The sequence below is a fragment of the Phodopus roborovskii genome, unplaced genomic scaffold (genome assembly GCF_943737965.1).
Source record: "Phodopus roborovskii unplaced genomic scaffold, PHOROB, whole genome shotgun sequence".
In the NCBI taxonomy this organism is placed as follows: Eukaryota; Metazoa; Chordata; class Mammalia; order Rodentia; family Cricetidae; genus Phodopus; species Phodopus roborovskii.
The window spans coordinates 28,387,661-28,403,931 of record NW_026126541.1 but is presented as its reverse complement, the minus strand read 5'-3'; the positions used below and the strand labels follow the sequence as shown (position 1 = coordinate 28,403,931).

Sequence of the window (16,271 nt, the reverse complement as noted above, 5' to 3'; positions counted from 1 at the left end):
CTAGGAAAAGCTATCCTGGACTACATGTAAATATTCTTTATCTTTTGTTCTTTTTAAAAGTGACTTACTTACTTTTACTTTATGTGCACTGATGTTTGTCCATATGAGAATGTTGATCCCCTGGAACTAGAATTACAGACAGTTGTGAGCTGCCATGTGGGTGCTGGGAATTGAACCCAGGTTCTTTGGGTGATGTTAAACCACTGAACCATCTCTACAGCCCCATGTAAATATTCTTAAAACTTCCAAAAATACTTCCACTGATCAATTTTTTAGAAAACCTTAAAATTTGTCAATTTTCTAAATCTTTTAAAGATTTGTATGCATGCACTTGTATGTACCTGTGGAAGCTGAGTCCACTAGACTACCTATGAGTCAGTTCACATAGGTGCTGGGATGTGAACTCAGGCCCTCTGAAGATCAACAAGTGCTCTTAACTGTTCAACCAATTCTCAGCCCATTTTCCTAAATCTTGTATATAATTTCCTAGTACACATCTATTCTATTCCTTTCCACTCATATAACCTTATCCCTATTTCTATTTTCCTTTTTTTAAAGACTGTCTCACTATATAGCTTCAGCTAGCCTACATGGATCTCAATACACACACGTGTACGTGTATGTGTACGTGTGCGTGTACGTGTGTAAACAGGCTCTTGGATGCTGGGATTGAAAGGCCTGCACTACCATGTTTAGCTTAATCCCTATTTTTAATGATAACTGGTATTTCTCAGTTGCCTCAAATGATAAATGACATTCCTATTAACTTTTTTTGAGAATACACAACTTTGTCTAAAGAGAAAAGAGTTTATAAAAATGGGAAGAATCCTGGTTGTCAACTTGACACAAGCTAGGATCGTTTTAGAAATGGGACCCTGGATTTAGGAAATTCCCCCAATAACCTGGCCAGTAGGGGAGCCTGTAGGACATTTTTTTTGATTGATGTTTGATGCTGCAGGGTCCAGTTCACTGTGGCAGGTACCATCCTGGGCAGATGGTCTTGAGTGGTATAAAAAGGAAGGCTGACTTCTCTATCAGTTCCTGCTTTGTTTGAGTCCCCGCCCTGACTTCCCTCGATGATCGAGTATACTATGGAACTGTAAGATGAAATAAAACCTTTCCTCCCCAAAATGTTTCAACATAGCAACAAAAACTAAGACAAGTGGTATAAAATTAATTACTTAAAAAAGTATGTTGGGCCTTTCAAAAATATGGTGTCACCCTCAACAAGAAGCTGCTGGACCTTGTTCAGCAGTCCTGTAACTACAAGCAGCTTCGGAAAGGAGCCAATGAAGCTACCAAAACCCTCAACAGGGGCATCTCTGAGTTGTGATGGCAGCAGACGCTGAGCCCTTGGAGATCATCCTGCACCTCCCATTACTATGTGAAGACAAGAATGTCCCCTATGTATTTGTGCGCTCCAAGCAAGCCCTAGGACGGGCCTGTGGGGTATCTAGACCTGTCATCGCCTGTTCTGTTACCATCAAAGAAGGCTCTCAGCTAAAGCAGCAGATCCAGTCCATTCAGCAGTCCATTGAAAGGCTCTTGGTGTAGGCCTGTGGTCTGCCCTTTCCCGTCTGTCCCCATCCTACTTGTGTATCATATTGTCTGTTAGCATGTAGTGTTTTCAGCCAGTTTCTATTATAAATATTGTACTACAAAAAAATGGTGTCACTTTAGACAATCAGCACACATCTGTAGCTCAATTTAGAATGCATGCAAGCATTTAATCATTAATTCCAATTTAATTAGAAATTCAGAACAGACTTGAGTCTCAATCTTACTTCTGAAACAATTTAGTAACATATACAAGCCAAAACAATTGTTTCTCAGGTTCTAATAGTTTCCTCCCTTCCTCGATGGGTCATACTACAAACCTTCCTGTGGTATAGATATGATTTTAGACCCCTACTAAAGCATACAGAATTACTTGTATTTTCTAGAAACTATTCATATTTTGCATTCACTATAGTTCACCATTCTGGAATATTCTCATATAACCCTCCTGAAAAATCCAAGAACATGATTCAACTCCTTTAAGAATCAGTTCATGTATAGCCCTCCCGCAGCTTTACATATTCTTCCCCTTCTCCTTTACTCCTCTTACCTGTCATCCCTACTTTCCCTTCTCTTGTAACTGTAAGCCAACTTTCTCTAAATTTCTGGCCTGTATGTTCATATTATAATAATCATATACAGTTATTACTTTAAATGTCTTCATACCACGTGGGGACAAAGAGCTGATGTTTTCATTTCTCTGCCTTTTCCCCCCAGTTGGTCTTTTTGAGACAGAGTTTCTCAGTGTAGTCCTAGCTGTTCTATAACTTGCTTTGTGGACCAGTCTGGTTTTGAACTCACAAGAGATCCACCTGCCTCTGCCTCCTGGTACTAGGATTAAAAGTGTTTGCCACCACTCTTGGCTTTGAGGTTTTCATTTCAAGGACAATGTCTAACTCCACTAACTAGAGAAATATTTGTAGCATAACTGAGCTAGCCTAACATTTTCACTGTATGGATGACGAAACTGAGATTTGTTACAGTATGTTCACAGCACCTGTATTACTAGGCTGCTCTCCAATGATATCATAGCATCCTCTTTACTTACTATACTCCATCAACTGCTTATTGGAAAGCTCAACAGTATGTGCAGCAGCTTAAGGAAAAATCCTTTTACATGTATTCATGGAGGGAGGTGTGTATCCCCACAAGTGAAAGTCAGAGGACAACTTCCAGGAATCAGTTCCCTCCCTCTACGACATGAGTTCCAGGGACCAAACTCAGGTTCTCAGGCAGCAGCTGCCTTTATCCACCGAGCCTTTCTGCCAGCTTCATATATGCAGCAACTTTAAAGTCATTTTTACCATTTGAAAATAATAGTTACCTAAGTGTCTGAGAAATACACATCAAAAGACAAGGAAAACAAGTACTATGTGATACTGGCTTAATTACTAACGTAGCACACATTACTTTAAGATATTCACAAAGTAATCTATTTCCTGAAAATCATAATCACATGCAAAGCCTGGAGAATAATGTTCTAGAACACATTTGTATGTCTAACTTATATTTCAATCAGCTATAGCTTTCACCAAGTTCTGCCCACTCAAAACATTTACTCAGTTATGACTCAGACTTTAAGCTAATATATTATAAAATTTTTAGTATCAGCAAATACAGTCTAACACTTACCAAAAAATTTGCATACATCAAATATTGGTACAAAAACATGAGAGACTCAAATTTTTATCTATTTGAGACTATCATTTTACTATTGCTACTAAAATGCAAGACTTTTATTTCTTTTGGCTAATAAATCAGAGTATTATTACTTTACAACATTGTTAAGTTCAATTTCTATTAGATCGTATGGGAGTATTTCTGGGGGCATAACGGCATTTATACATTTTTATACAAAGGGGAAAAAATAACTTGTTCTTTTGGAGAACAAAGATTTGTTATGTACACAATACTTGTGAAAATATCTATAGTTTAGTTACATCTATATGCCATTTTCTAGAACTTCCAAGCAGCTATCTCATTCTATATGCCTATCTCTCCATCGGTAAAACTAGATGGACTACAAGAACTCCACAGTTCCTTCTGTGTTTAAAATCCTGTGACATTAGTTTGGGGTATAGTTAGCTATTTAAAAATAATGACCTGTGGGACTAGAGAGATGGCTCTCCCAGTGGGCCAGAGTTTGATGCCTAGCACTCACTTCAGGTGGCTCTCAAACCACCTGTAACTTGAGCTCCAGCGGATTTGACAAACTCTTCTGGCCTCCAAGGGCAACTGCACTCACACAACCACACATGTTAAAAACAGATTCTTTTTTTTTTTTTTTAAAGCTTTTTAAAATGATGGCATAAGAATGGACTGTTTTTTAAGATGTACTACACCTGCCACAATACACTGTAAAGATGAGTAACAAACACAGATAGAAATATCAATCACCAAATAAAATATTAAAATAATCTAAAAGCTAATTTGTAAATAGTTAACTTATTACCAAATAATTCTACTTTATTGAAGAATGCAAAAACTAGTTTGAAGGGAAATGTGCCTTCTGAATGAGTTAAGCCCTCACTATATTACTCTTTTAGTGAAGTTAGTCAGCAACAGATGTGAAAATAGTAAATGAGCATCCAAAGACAAATGAAGGATACATTATTTTACATATATATAATGCCCAGGTTCAGAATTGAGATAATATTCATTTTATTGCACTATTGTGATTAATACATTGAGTTACCTGACCAATAGTATTGACTTCACTTTTTAAAACTTACTTAGTTCTCACAGAAATTTTCTGAAGATGATATTGTCTCCACTTTATAGGCAAGGAAACAGGCCAAAAAAAGTGAGTCAGTCAAGTTCATTTAACTAATAGTCAAACTCCTACCCACCCCATGGGCTGGAGATATGGCTCAGCAGTTAGTAGCCCTTAATGCCCAATCAAGAGGACTCAAGTTCAGATCCCATTTCCAAGGAACAAGCCCATAATCCCACCTCCAAAGGAGATGAAGACAGGAGGCTGGCTGGGGCTTGCTGGCTTCCAATATATAGGAAAATGCAAGCCAGACATTCACGGGGGGGGGGGGGGGGGGGGGGGGGGGGAGGTGGGGGCGGCATGCCTCAAAGAATAAGGTGGAGAGTGACAGCAGACACTTTCTTCTGGCTTCTACTTCCCAAGAATGCACATACTCAAGTGTATACACACACACACACACACACGTTCTCTCACACACAAAATAAAAAAACCTTGGTAATAACTAATTCCACCTTCACTGACATCCTAATACTTAAAGATGTTTCTATTACTGAAAATTTTTAACTATCCGGGCTCATGTCCACTATACAGTGACTACTGTATAAAATACCTTAGTTTTAGTGTCCTATGTTAACTTATTTTCTCCTCCTAAAAGGGGAGGAGTATATAGATGGTGTATACCAAAAGCATGGCACAATTTGAATTACCTATAATTTCTAGTAGAATAAAGAAAACTTCTAAGCCTGGGTGGGCACTTAACTCGGTGGTAGAGTACTTGTCTGAGATGTTTGACACCCTCTGTTCTACCTAGCACTGTAAGAAGAAAAAGACACGGACAGACAGACACACACATCCATGCAAGTCTAAGCTTATGAAAGACGTTGTGTTCATGCATTCATTTTGTGTCACTGTAAAAAAATTAACTTTCTCAGATGAAAAGAAACATTTAATAACACTAAATTTCCAATGGTTGAAACCGATAGAAGATAAAAAATTTTAACCATCTTTCTACATGAGCCAAAATTATTTTTCTCAAGGTATTTCGTCCTACATGCTGTTTTAAATGCTATGCTAAAACTGTATGCAAGTGGCGGGTTCAACTTCCATCCTACAAAACGCTTTCCCTCTCCCTACTCATGTAGCTCTTACATCCGGAACCTACCTACCTAGTCTCGGGAGTTTGGGGTTCCTAGGGCTGGTCTTCTCCAAGGATGCACTCACCCTTCCGAGCCATGCCCACCACACCCCTCCGATCCTACGCCCAGCGCTGCTCCTCCTCCTCCTGAGGTGCCAGTACCAACTCAGCACCTATCAGCGCCGCCCCCAGGCCCTGGCCCAGCCCCTCCTCGGACACGTGTGCTGGTGTGTTTGTGTCTGTCTGTCAGTCCCACCAGGGACCCGGCGGCTCGCTTACCTAGAGAGAAGCGCCAACTTCTGCTCCAGCAGCATCTCCAGTTTCTGGCCCTGTTTGGAGATCCAGTGGTCGACTCCATGCAGGCGGTAGCACGTCTCCAGCATCAACCTGAAGTCCGCCACAAACTCGGTGATGCCCCCGTACTGGCCGCTGGAGAACTTCTCCTCCATCTTCAACAGACACATGCCCTGGCCAGGTTGCTGCGGGAGGACGCGACTGCCCCGGCCCCCGTTGCGCCGCCCTTCGGCCACCTCTTCTTCCCCGGCGGCAACGCCCCCCAAGGGCTGCAGGAAAGGGGCGGTGAGGCCGCGGTGCTTCTCCTGCAGGAACTCGCCCAGGATGCGGTAGCCCTGCTGCAGCTCGTAGGTCAGGTCCTGCTCCCTGCAGCCACCGCCCGCGACCACCGTCGCCTCCGCCACCTCTTCCTCCTCGCCGTCCAACGAGGAGACGCTCCTCCTGCGGTCCAGCCCCGAGGCCCGGGCCGCCGCCGCCGCCGCCGCCTCCTCCTCGATCCCGTCCCCGGCCGTCGGTGGCGGCCGCTCCTCCTCCGCGGCCCGCTCCATCTCCCCCGGCGTCTCCGGCGCGCTCATGTCCCCCGGCAGGCCCAGGCTGGGGCTGAGACGAGCGAGCGCTCGAGGCGCCGGGAGACGCGTGAGCGCGGGCCGCTTCCTCAGGGCTGCTCCGAGGCGCCGCGCAGCCCCTGCCGCATCGGGCCTCGCTCTCCAGCCGCCGGCCGGGACCCGCGCGCGCGGGGGTCTCAGGCTCGCGCCCGCGGGGCGGGGTTACATGGCGCGCGGGGGAGGGGGGAGAGGAGAGCCTAGGTGCCCTCCCCTCCCCTCCCCTCCCCTCCTCCCGGCGGCGCGAGGCCCGCGCCGGCTTCTCCCTCCGCACCCCGCCCGCCCGCCCGCCCGCTCACCGGCCCGGCCGGCGGGGCCCCGGCGCCCCACCCCCTCCCGGGCCGGCGGGGCGCAGGGAGGGGGCGAGGAGGAGTGAGAGGGCTCCCCTCCTTCCCGACTGGGCCGCAGCCCCGGGCCGCCGCCGCTCCGGCTCCTCCTCTCCCTCACACCCCCTCCCGCCCCTGTCTACCTGCGGGGGACCTGGGCAGGAGGAGGCGGCGCACGGACCGGGCCCGGCGACAACTGTCAGTTAGAAGCCCCGCTGGGCGGGGAGGGGGGGCGAGGGGAGGGGCGGGGAGGAGAGGGGGAGGGCACTCAGCCCCCCCGGCTGGGGAGAGCTGTGGAGAGAGGCGAAGAAAGAAGCGCCGTCGCCATTCCCGGCGCGCGTGCGTAGTGGCACAGAGTGGCCCCGCCCCCCTCTCGCCCCGCCCTGCGACGCCAAAGCCAGGACTTGGCTCCAGCACCGGCCGGGAGGCCGAGCGTGGAGGCGGCCCGATGATGTCATCAATGTGCGGACCGTCGTAAGGGGTGGGGTGGAGGGAGAAGCAGGGCGCCTGCGCGCTGCGCACTCTCGGCAAGCGGATCGAGTCTGCTTTCGTGAGACCCTTACCGGTCCTAGAAATTTTAGTATTAGTTTTCTCAAAGCGTTCGCCAGGTCACCTTCATTAAGGACAAGTAAATGACGAGCATGCACAAAAGTAAATCCTCTCCGTTGTAAAATAGCATCTTTGCATCCCTCCTCCCTTGTGACTGCCGGTCTTTTTTTTTTTTTTTCATAAAACTAGCGTTTAGAAAAGATTAGAAAGTTTAAGGACGCCACAAAAGAAGAGTGGAGGATTGTAGAACTCGAAACTCCAGCTCCCAGTTAACAGTTTTAAAAAACGAATCCTGTGTTGTAGTGAAACTTTAAAACCGAAAAACAACTGGATTCTTGAGTTCGCCTAACAAGAGACTGCAATCTCAATTAAAACAAAAGTTTCCACATATTTCTACTCTAAGCTGTACAGCTTGTCATCGGTGTGGCTTTATCTCGCTACATATTTTTTTATTTTTAAGTGATTAAAAAAGTGGACTCACCATTCACATTAGTTCACATGTTGTATAAAGGGGGAAATTAGCCACAAAATCAGCATTACTGTTTTCTAGTGCATATAACATTCAGACTTAGTTGCTTGAAACTTGAAATGATACATAAAACCAAAACTATAGAAATGCAGTTTGAAAGTGAAATTTATAATGGTTGAGATCGCACCTTCAAGATTGTTTACTTCTGCATAAACAAAGACTTTTAGAGGACTGATAAAATGTAATGCCTTAAAACTTTGGGGGGCGGGGTCAGAAAGTTAAATACCAGTTGTAGGAAAATAGAGAACAGGAATATAAGTTTTTCGAGTGGTCACACTCTCCTCAACACATGCATGTACTCATCTGGCATTTATGGTTTCCTCTCTGTCAGACATACCTCATGAGGAAAAAAGGTAGGGACCAATTCTGCTTCAGCAATTGGCAAGTGTCTGGCTGGGCTTCCTTCATTTCCTTTGACAAAACACAAGAATCTAAAGCCTACCAAATTCACGCAAATGCCCATTCTCTTTTAGCTACCAGACCTATTTCAAAATTCTCACACAATAGTTTCCATTTACTGACCCTTCTGTGGCTAAGCACTTTATATTCATTGTCTCCTTTGATTCATACAAGAATTGTATAAGCTGTGTACTATCATCTTGCAGGTGGGGAAATGAACACTTAGGAAAAGATTCAAATTTAAAAGCTCTCTTACTTCAAAACTCCAAGTACCCAGTTATAAATCATTTGCCAGTTTCACAAGACTGTATGAACAGCAAACAACACACTAATGAATGATTTCTTAAGCCACATAAGAGCTACAGGTAAGTAGAAGGAACCTTAACTCTTGTTCATGAAGAGGTCAAGATGATAGTAAATCAGGTCCTTGAACTTTACAAAAAACACTTTATTATATGAGAAATATGTTGCTTGTATGCAATTTTAATTTATAGACAAGAGGAAAAGTTGCCATTTAATCTCACTACCCACAGAAAACTATTAAACTTCAAGGCAGCTATTTTCCTATTTAAATACACTTGTAACCATATTATATATCAAATTCTGAACTATATAAAAATCTAACTTTATATCCCTGTTTACAGTAGTCTAGATAGACCTAGTAGGGGGTAAATGCCATGTAAACCAAATTCTAAAGTATGACAAAGAACACAGTAGAAGAACAACCAACAGTAGTAACACTGACAGTTTATTGAGCACTTACTGGGTCTGACATAGGGTCTGACATATTTGCCCCATTACATACACTGCACTCACAACAGGCTCAGGAAATCACAACAGACATTCTCGTTTGTAAGTTTTGAATGAAGTTTTGTTAAGTAGAAACTTTCTTCTACTCTACAAAACACCTTCAACAGTAAAGACATTTCAATTAATATAATTAATCCTAAATTCAGAGTTGTTCTGTAAAACAATACACTGATACATGACTAGTATTAGAGCTCATTTTCTTTTTTAATATTTAAAGATGAAATTAAGTTTGTTTCACTGTTTCTGTAGAATCTGTTAGGAACTGCTTCAAAACAGAAATCTATCCCCCATTCTGAACAAAGGTTTCCTTTCTTGTTTGGTGTGGGGGTAGGGGAGGTATTACATATAAACACAAATATTCTGCTAAAACATGTAACAATAACTGACTCCCACAAACACTGACTATTATTTATTAAGCTCTGTTAAAGTCTATCACACGCTTTCAGGGTTAGATGTATTAGCACTCCTCTTCCATACAATTTCAATTCTAAATATATATTTTTTAAAGACCAATTTGGTTAAATTCTTGTACCTCTCAACTGGACACCTTGGAAACTGGAATTTAGTCACACTCCAACCACTTTACAGGAGTTCCCCATGAAAAGGTTCATTTATACTATAGCAAAAACCTCCTACATCCACTGCAGTACCTTGAAACTTTTCCAGTTCTAGCATCCTTCCAGTACCATAATAAACAGAAGTATTACCAAGGAAGAGTAAGTCTGCCAGTACACTCCACCCTCAATTCCAAAGATGCCTATCCTGGAAGTTTCCCTTTCTTTATGAGCTCTTTACATCTCATGATAGTCACAGACATCTTGGCACTGTTTACCCAGCATCAACAGTTCAGACAAATAGCAACGATTTATACATTTCACACTAAATAGGGGGAAGGTGACAAATAACTCTAAGACAACTGGAAGCACAAGTTACAACCACCGTTTCTTTAAGAGATGACACATGCAAAATAGACAGAAGACCTTAACACTAGTCCCGGAGAAACACGGAAATATGAACTGCTTAGCAGAGAGAAGTGGTATCTCATTTGTAATGGATCCACTCACAACACTTTGTAGTTATTTTTATGATAGCTGATATTCAAGTGATAGTAAAGTGCTTCAGGCAAAACTGAGTAATTCCTGTAAAGCCTCCTGCTGGTCTTCATCAAGTTGGGATACACACTGCAACCATAATTCTTCAGAAGTCTTTATCTGCCGAACAACATTGGCTAGGCGTTTGGCACAGGGGTCTTCATGGCTAATAGTCTCGTTAATTTTTCCTTCTGCAATTATACTGATGATTTTTGGAAGATTGGAATTATTGGGACCAATCACAACTGGGTGGTTACTTTCAATTAGGTCACAGAGAAAATTCAAAGTCTGAATAGCTTCTTCTTTATCTTCATGCAGCGGAAGCCATGACAGCCAGTGCGGGAGAACTTCGTCTACATTCACACAGTTGGGCTTGAACTTCATAATCTTTCCTATTGCCGAGATACAGTTCTCTGTAGCAATGACATTTTTCTTCGTTTTGGAATTCGCACACTTAATAACCTTTACCAACAACGGGACAGCTTCTGAACATAAAGAACGATAATCATCTCCACCAAATTGTGCCATAACACCCAGTCCATAAGCAGCAGCTTGCCTGACTTCGGGGTTGTTATCTCGCATATTGAGTAGCATTGGCCACCGAAAATACTCAACATATTTGAATGATGTAGGGCTGCAGTGCTCTATGATATCATCAAATATGCACAATCCCCACTGTCGGTCTGGCCATGGCCTACTTGAACAAATTAGATTCACAATTAAAGGAAGCAGCTGTTCAAACCATGGCAAAATCTTTTCCTTGTAAGTGCTAAATAATGAGTGCAAAATATCTGATACTTTGGTCAGAATATAAACATCACATTCATCTTCATCTTGAAGAGACATTTCTACCTGTTGATCATAATTTTCTTCCTGCCTTTTTACTTGCCGCAACTCTTGGTTTTTAAAGTGCCCTTCAAGTTTTGCCTTCAGAATTCCTCCCAGTTCTTCCAAGTGTTCATCATTAAGACAACCATCTCCCATCACCTCAATGGACTTTGCAAAAGAATTCATTATCTCTGAGAGTACATCTGTATCAGGTTCAGTTCCAATAGCCTTGATTAAGGGATCACATATAAACTGCCACATCTGTGAAAGATACTCTGAGCCACGAATTTTTGCACATTCCAAGAGAAAGGGCATGGCTTCTGCAGCTGCCACTCGGACATTGTCATGGAAATAAAACTTCAATAAAGGAACCATCAGCTTCACAACTTGTTCTGTATAGCCCACAAATCCTTCTCTTAACTCCTTAGCATAGTAAACCAACATCTGGCAAGCAGTTGCTTTTGCTTCAAGTCCTGAAGTTTTAATTCCAAAGCTCTGCTGGTCTCCAAGATTTACAAACTGCCAGCCATCATCGTCGCTCATGTTCTCCACATCTTGTGTGTCTAGGAGAGCAACGTCAGGTTTAGCCGAGGCAGTCTTAATAAGAGGCTCGATAACCAGTGGAAGATACTCCTGAAAGTCTTTTCCAAGAATTTTACACATTCTAGCCCACGCTGAAACCATGTAAGAAGCCTGAGGGTCATCATCTTCCATCGTATTTAAGTCCGATTGTGTCTTCAACAGTAACTGCATCACGTTTGATGCATCTTGCATAAATTTCTCCTTCCCAACGGCAAGACCAACATGGCTAATGCACTCAATAGTTTTTCCTCGAAGAAGCTTGAGTTCTTTTTGAACTGCGAGCTCAACAACATGTTTGAGTGAGGGCATAAATATATCATAATATGGAACAAAGCTTTCTTCTATTGCATCTGCAACTGAGGCAATGGTTGTCACAAGCTGTTCCAAGGCCAACTTAGTTCCACTCCGAATCAGCTCTTGCAGTTTAATCACCAAGATGGAGTGTAGACTTTTTACCATATTTTCCAAATACAGAATTAGCAATGATTTGGGGCAGTCTTCAATAAAGATAACAAGAGCAGAGGCTGCATGGGACTGCACACGCTGATTACCTTGATTCTCCATCGTTCGCAACAAAGCTGTAATCACTATTTCATGGAACTTCTTTTGGAAACTAGGTGCAAAATCTGTAGCCATCTGTCCAAGTGTAGTGCAGGCAGCAGCCCTCACCCTTGGATGAGGATCCTGAAGAAAAAGCAAAACGGAGTTAACTGTTTCGTCTAGAATTGGTTCCATTTGCTGATGGCAACCTTCTCCGATGGCTGATAAGGCCATTAGTCCAGCATGTCGACACTTCCAGTCATGGCTCTGAAGCATTTGCATGATATGCTCCTTGGTCATTGGCAAAACAACTTTTCCACCAAGTCCACAAGCCAGTCTGTCTAGCGCACTCTCGGCAGCAACTGCATTGCTGTCAAAATCATCTTCTTCCATTTCATCAGCATTTACCCAGTCCTCATCATCTTGGAGATCAACCATCATCGCCAATATATGAGGCACAGCCTCTGCAATGATATTCGTGTGTTTTTTCAACATCGGTGTTGCAGTTTCAGATAAGGTCACTATTACTTCCAGCGCCAGTTGGCGTTGCAGATTACTAAGCCTAGAATCTCCACATAACTTCAGGCTCAACTGCAGAGTATCTTCTAAGTAGGGACCCAAATACTTAGGTACCGTATCTGCAATCTCAACAAGGGATTCTAGCACCGAATCGTCATCCTGGTAGCAGGAATCATTCACAGCCTGTAAGATTCCAGGAAGCAAGTCTGCAAAGTCTTTGAAAAGAGCAATGTTGTTTTCATTAGCAAGGACAAATGCAGCTGCAGCTCTAGCAGATAATGTCCTGATTGCTGGATGCTCTTGATCTTGAATGCATTGGTCCAACAACCTCTTGATGATATCCAAATCGTGGCGATCTTGGTTCCCAAAAATCCCAGGAAAGTGCCAGAAAACGTGAAGTGCAACTTCCCACAGAACCACATTTTTAGAGTGAATCGAATCAATGAGGAATTTCAGACCTTCTGGCCAGTGGTTAGTGCCATCCTCATCTATCAAATTCCTGGCCAGCACCGCAAAAATATCACAAAGCTTTTTCCTCATGCTAGCATGTGTTTCTAATTTAACAGCCAGTATCAGCTCAATCTTGACATCCCTCTGCACATCAGAAGGCAGATTTGGGTAGACCTCCTCAAACCCAGAGGACAAAAGCCGTCGTAGCAGTGCGGCAGCCATTTGTCTCACCTCATAACCTGCTCTTCTATTTCGGACAGCGTCTAAGAGAAATGTAGTCTTACACAGACCTGGGATATTCTCATAGACTTCCTCTGCTTGCCTCCGCACCATACAGCTTGGATTGATCAGGTTCTTCAGAAGCTGGTAAAACTCCTGCTTTTCCGACACGGTCGCCGGCAACCCTGCAGACCCGGCCGCCGCCATCGCGCCTGTCAAAGCTACCGCGACCGGGAAGGAGGGAGGGAGTCTGCGGCTGGAGCGGTGACGTCAATGAGGCGACGGCGGGGACGGGCGGGGCGCGCCCCCCAGGCCGGCGCCGGGGCAACGCTGGGAGGCGGGGCCCAGGCTTTACCGTTATGAGGGAGCGGGGTGAGTGATGGGGTTTCCGATCCGTGTGCTCGTGCAGAGGCGGAAAAGAGGAGGAGGAGAGAGATTCGCCCTGAAAGTTTATATACTGTATGATGCCCTTATTTATTTATTTACTTATTTATTTTTAATAAAAGATCTCAAATATGCCGCCTATATGGACTTCATGGGGAGGAATGGAGGATAACTGCTGTCCGGGGATTTCTTTCTGAGAATTGATGAAAATGTTCTGTAATCGATAGTGAGGATGGCTCCCCAGTGCCGTGCCATTATACTAGGAACTACTGAGTTCTACAATTTAAATTGGTGAATAAGGTATATGAGTAATACCATAATAAAGCTGTTCGAAAAATAAGCTCAATTAAAGGATAACGATTTTCTCCCCAGTACCACATCCAACGAGGTAAAACAGTGATGTTCAAATCGGGCTTACATTAGAATCCCTTCTCCTGCCGATTATAATAGAGATGAGAGTAAGTGTGATAGAAATGATCTGGCATAATAATGAATTTCTTCAATTCCGGTCTTCTATCTAAATTAACTTTGTATCTTTGCCACTCAAGATTTCTCTTACATGTGTTTCTAAACTGTAATATGACAGAGTTCAGTTATTAGAATCCTAATTACTCTTTAATAGGAAGCTGCAAAGGTTACTCTCAGAACAAATTCCTGAGGCTATGCACCTTTAATTTAGGCAGGTGTGTCGTTTTAAAACCTTAATAAAGTGTAACTGATCAGATCTTACTGTTGTTGGTTATTACACTCATTTTAAGTCTTCTATAATTCTATGAGGTTGATAAGGACAGATATAGTACTACTTTTAGGTGAGAAATGGAGAGCCGGGGAGATCGAAGGATTTGCCTAAGATAACAGCTGAGTCTAAATTATACCTTTCCTTTTCACCACAGAACTCCCCGCAACTACTCTTGCTTTTGCAACACCATTAAAGACTTTTATTGATTGTTTTCTGTCTTAAACTTTGCCAAGAAGTCTGGATTTCAGTTTTGTGGAATTCTTATGCATATACACACAAAATGGAGAAATGATAGTTTTCACACTAACAAGATGACAGACCAAATAGGTGGTCTCTTAAGTTAATTTGTAACATGGAACTATTCTCTGAATAGTGTTTCTCATTCTGTGGACTATTTGAAGATAATTTAGGATGTTTATTTAAAATGCAGATATTAGGATCAGACTCCAACCTTCTATACTAGCATTCTGAAACCTGTAATCCCAGCATGTATAATTGGAACAGGAATAGTAGATTTTCATATAAACACCCAAATTTGGGAAGTATGGGTTTCGTTTTGATTCTAAGAGTTTACCTGTAGTTCTTCATTTCGTGCCATACTTACTGGTTTTCTTACTGCTCCTAGAAAAGTTTGGCTGCAAAAATGCTAATGAATGTGGGAGAGATGCTTGCCTTACATGTAGCTAATGCTACAACCATTAGCATTCTAAGGGCTTATTAAAGCTACAGCAGGAGGCGATGACGGACCCCCTACTGTGTCTGGAATGTAAATGACTAACAATGCCAGGGTTGGTGCAGTGATGTTACCCTGGGAGTATATATAACTTACTACAATGTGAAAGACGGTTGAAATGCTGTTAAGATAGTTCAGTCATACATTTATTCCATCAGAAACTAATCATTGGAGCTATATGAAGCATATTGCTGGACAGCAAAAATTAAATACAAGAGGAGCCAGTGAAATGGCTCAGCTGATTAAGTTCCTACTATGTAAACATGATGAGTACTTGAGTTTGGATCTCAATACACATTGCACATATATAACCCAGCACTGGGCAGAAACAGGAAGAGAAAGAAAGATCTCTAGAGCTCAGTGGTCAGCTTTCACAAGTTGATGAGCTCAAAGTTTGGTCAGAGGTTCTTTCTCAATAAGAGGAGGTGATTTAGGAAGACACCAGAAGTTGACCTCTGACCTCCACTTGCACAAATGTGCACACACCCACATAAACACAAGCATACACCACACACACAAAGATCAACTTCAGGAAGATGCTTATGAGAGATAGTAAATGTCACATACTCAAGGAATTAATGTGATAATAATTCTGTCCATGGAATTAAGGAGCCACCTAACACACTGGGGTATAGAACAATCACCTGGGAGTCTGCACAGAAGAACATTCCCTCACCAATTATTTGGTTGACCTGAATTACAGTTTGTGCAAGAAAAGGCAGGGGAAACTTGATGTCTCCCCTTAGTCAATATTCAGATTGGGTGACATGAATCTCAGATGGAGGTGACATCTGAACTGGCTTCTGAAGAATGAGTCCTGATTAACTATTTGAGGAGAGCAAGAGCACTGTCCTATGTAGAAGCACAGCTTGCTGAAATGCAGAGGCCTTGAAGCAAACTGTGAGTGCTCTCTGCCAATGTTTCAGTGTCAGAGCATTAGGTGTGGGCACCGAGAGGCCCGGGACAGCAAGGTGGAAGGCAGGGAGGTAGTAGAGATAAGATGATGAAGGGTATCATATTCCATGCTAAGAAATGTGGGTTCTGTCCCTAAAGGTGACAAGATTTTAATCAAGTGCTAGAAATCAAGTTTTAGAGCAATTTGTTTGGCCAGAACAGGAAAACTGATGCATAAAGAATAGAGACATTATTTTAGTCAATTACTTAGTTCAGTTAACCAGAAAGTCAAAATTTTCAACAGCTGAATTTGATGGCAGGAAAGATGGCAAAGACTGGAAAGTTATCATTAGCACATAGTATATGAGGAGGAGACCA

The 16,271-nt window shown here is 42.9% G+C and overlaps 2 protein-coding genes across 3 annotated transcripts in view; both read right to left on the bottom strand.

Annotated features, from left to right (window-relative positions):
- The window catches only part of Kiaa2026 (KIAA2026 ortholog), a 73,292-nt gene extending 66,878 nt beyond the window's left edge, over positions 1-6,414 (bottom strand). Inside the window, exon 1 of one of the 2 annotated variants that reach the window (XM_051199940.1) lies at positions 5,685-6,414. In XM_051199940.1, coding sequence (XP_051055897.1) covers positions 5,685-6,274 — 590 coding nt within the window. In that variant the 5' untranslated portion in view covers positions 6,275-6,414. The remainder of the gene's footprint in view (positions 1-5,684) is intronic. The other variant, XM_051199941.1, reaches the window with a different exon arrangement.
- A 2,447-nt stretch (positions 6,415-8,861) lies between these two features.
- Ranbp6 (RAN binding protein 6) lies at positions 8,862-13,394 on the bottom strand. The gene has a single exon (XM_051200099.1). It carries the CDS (start codon positions 13,348-13,350, stop codon positions 10,033-10,035), a length of 3,318 nt encoding a protein of 1,105 aa, XP_051056056.1. The 5' UTR covers positions 13,351-13,394; the 3' UTR covers positions 8,862-10,032.
- Positions 13,395-16,271: the final 2,877 nt, after the last annotated feature.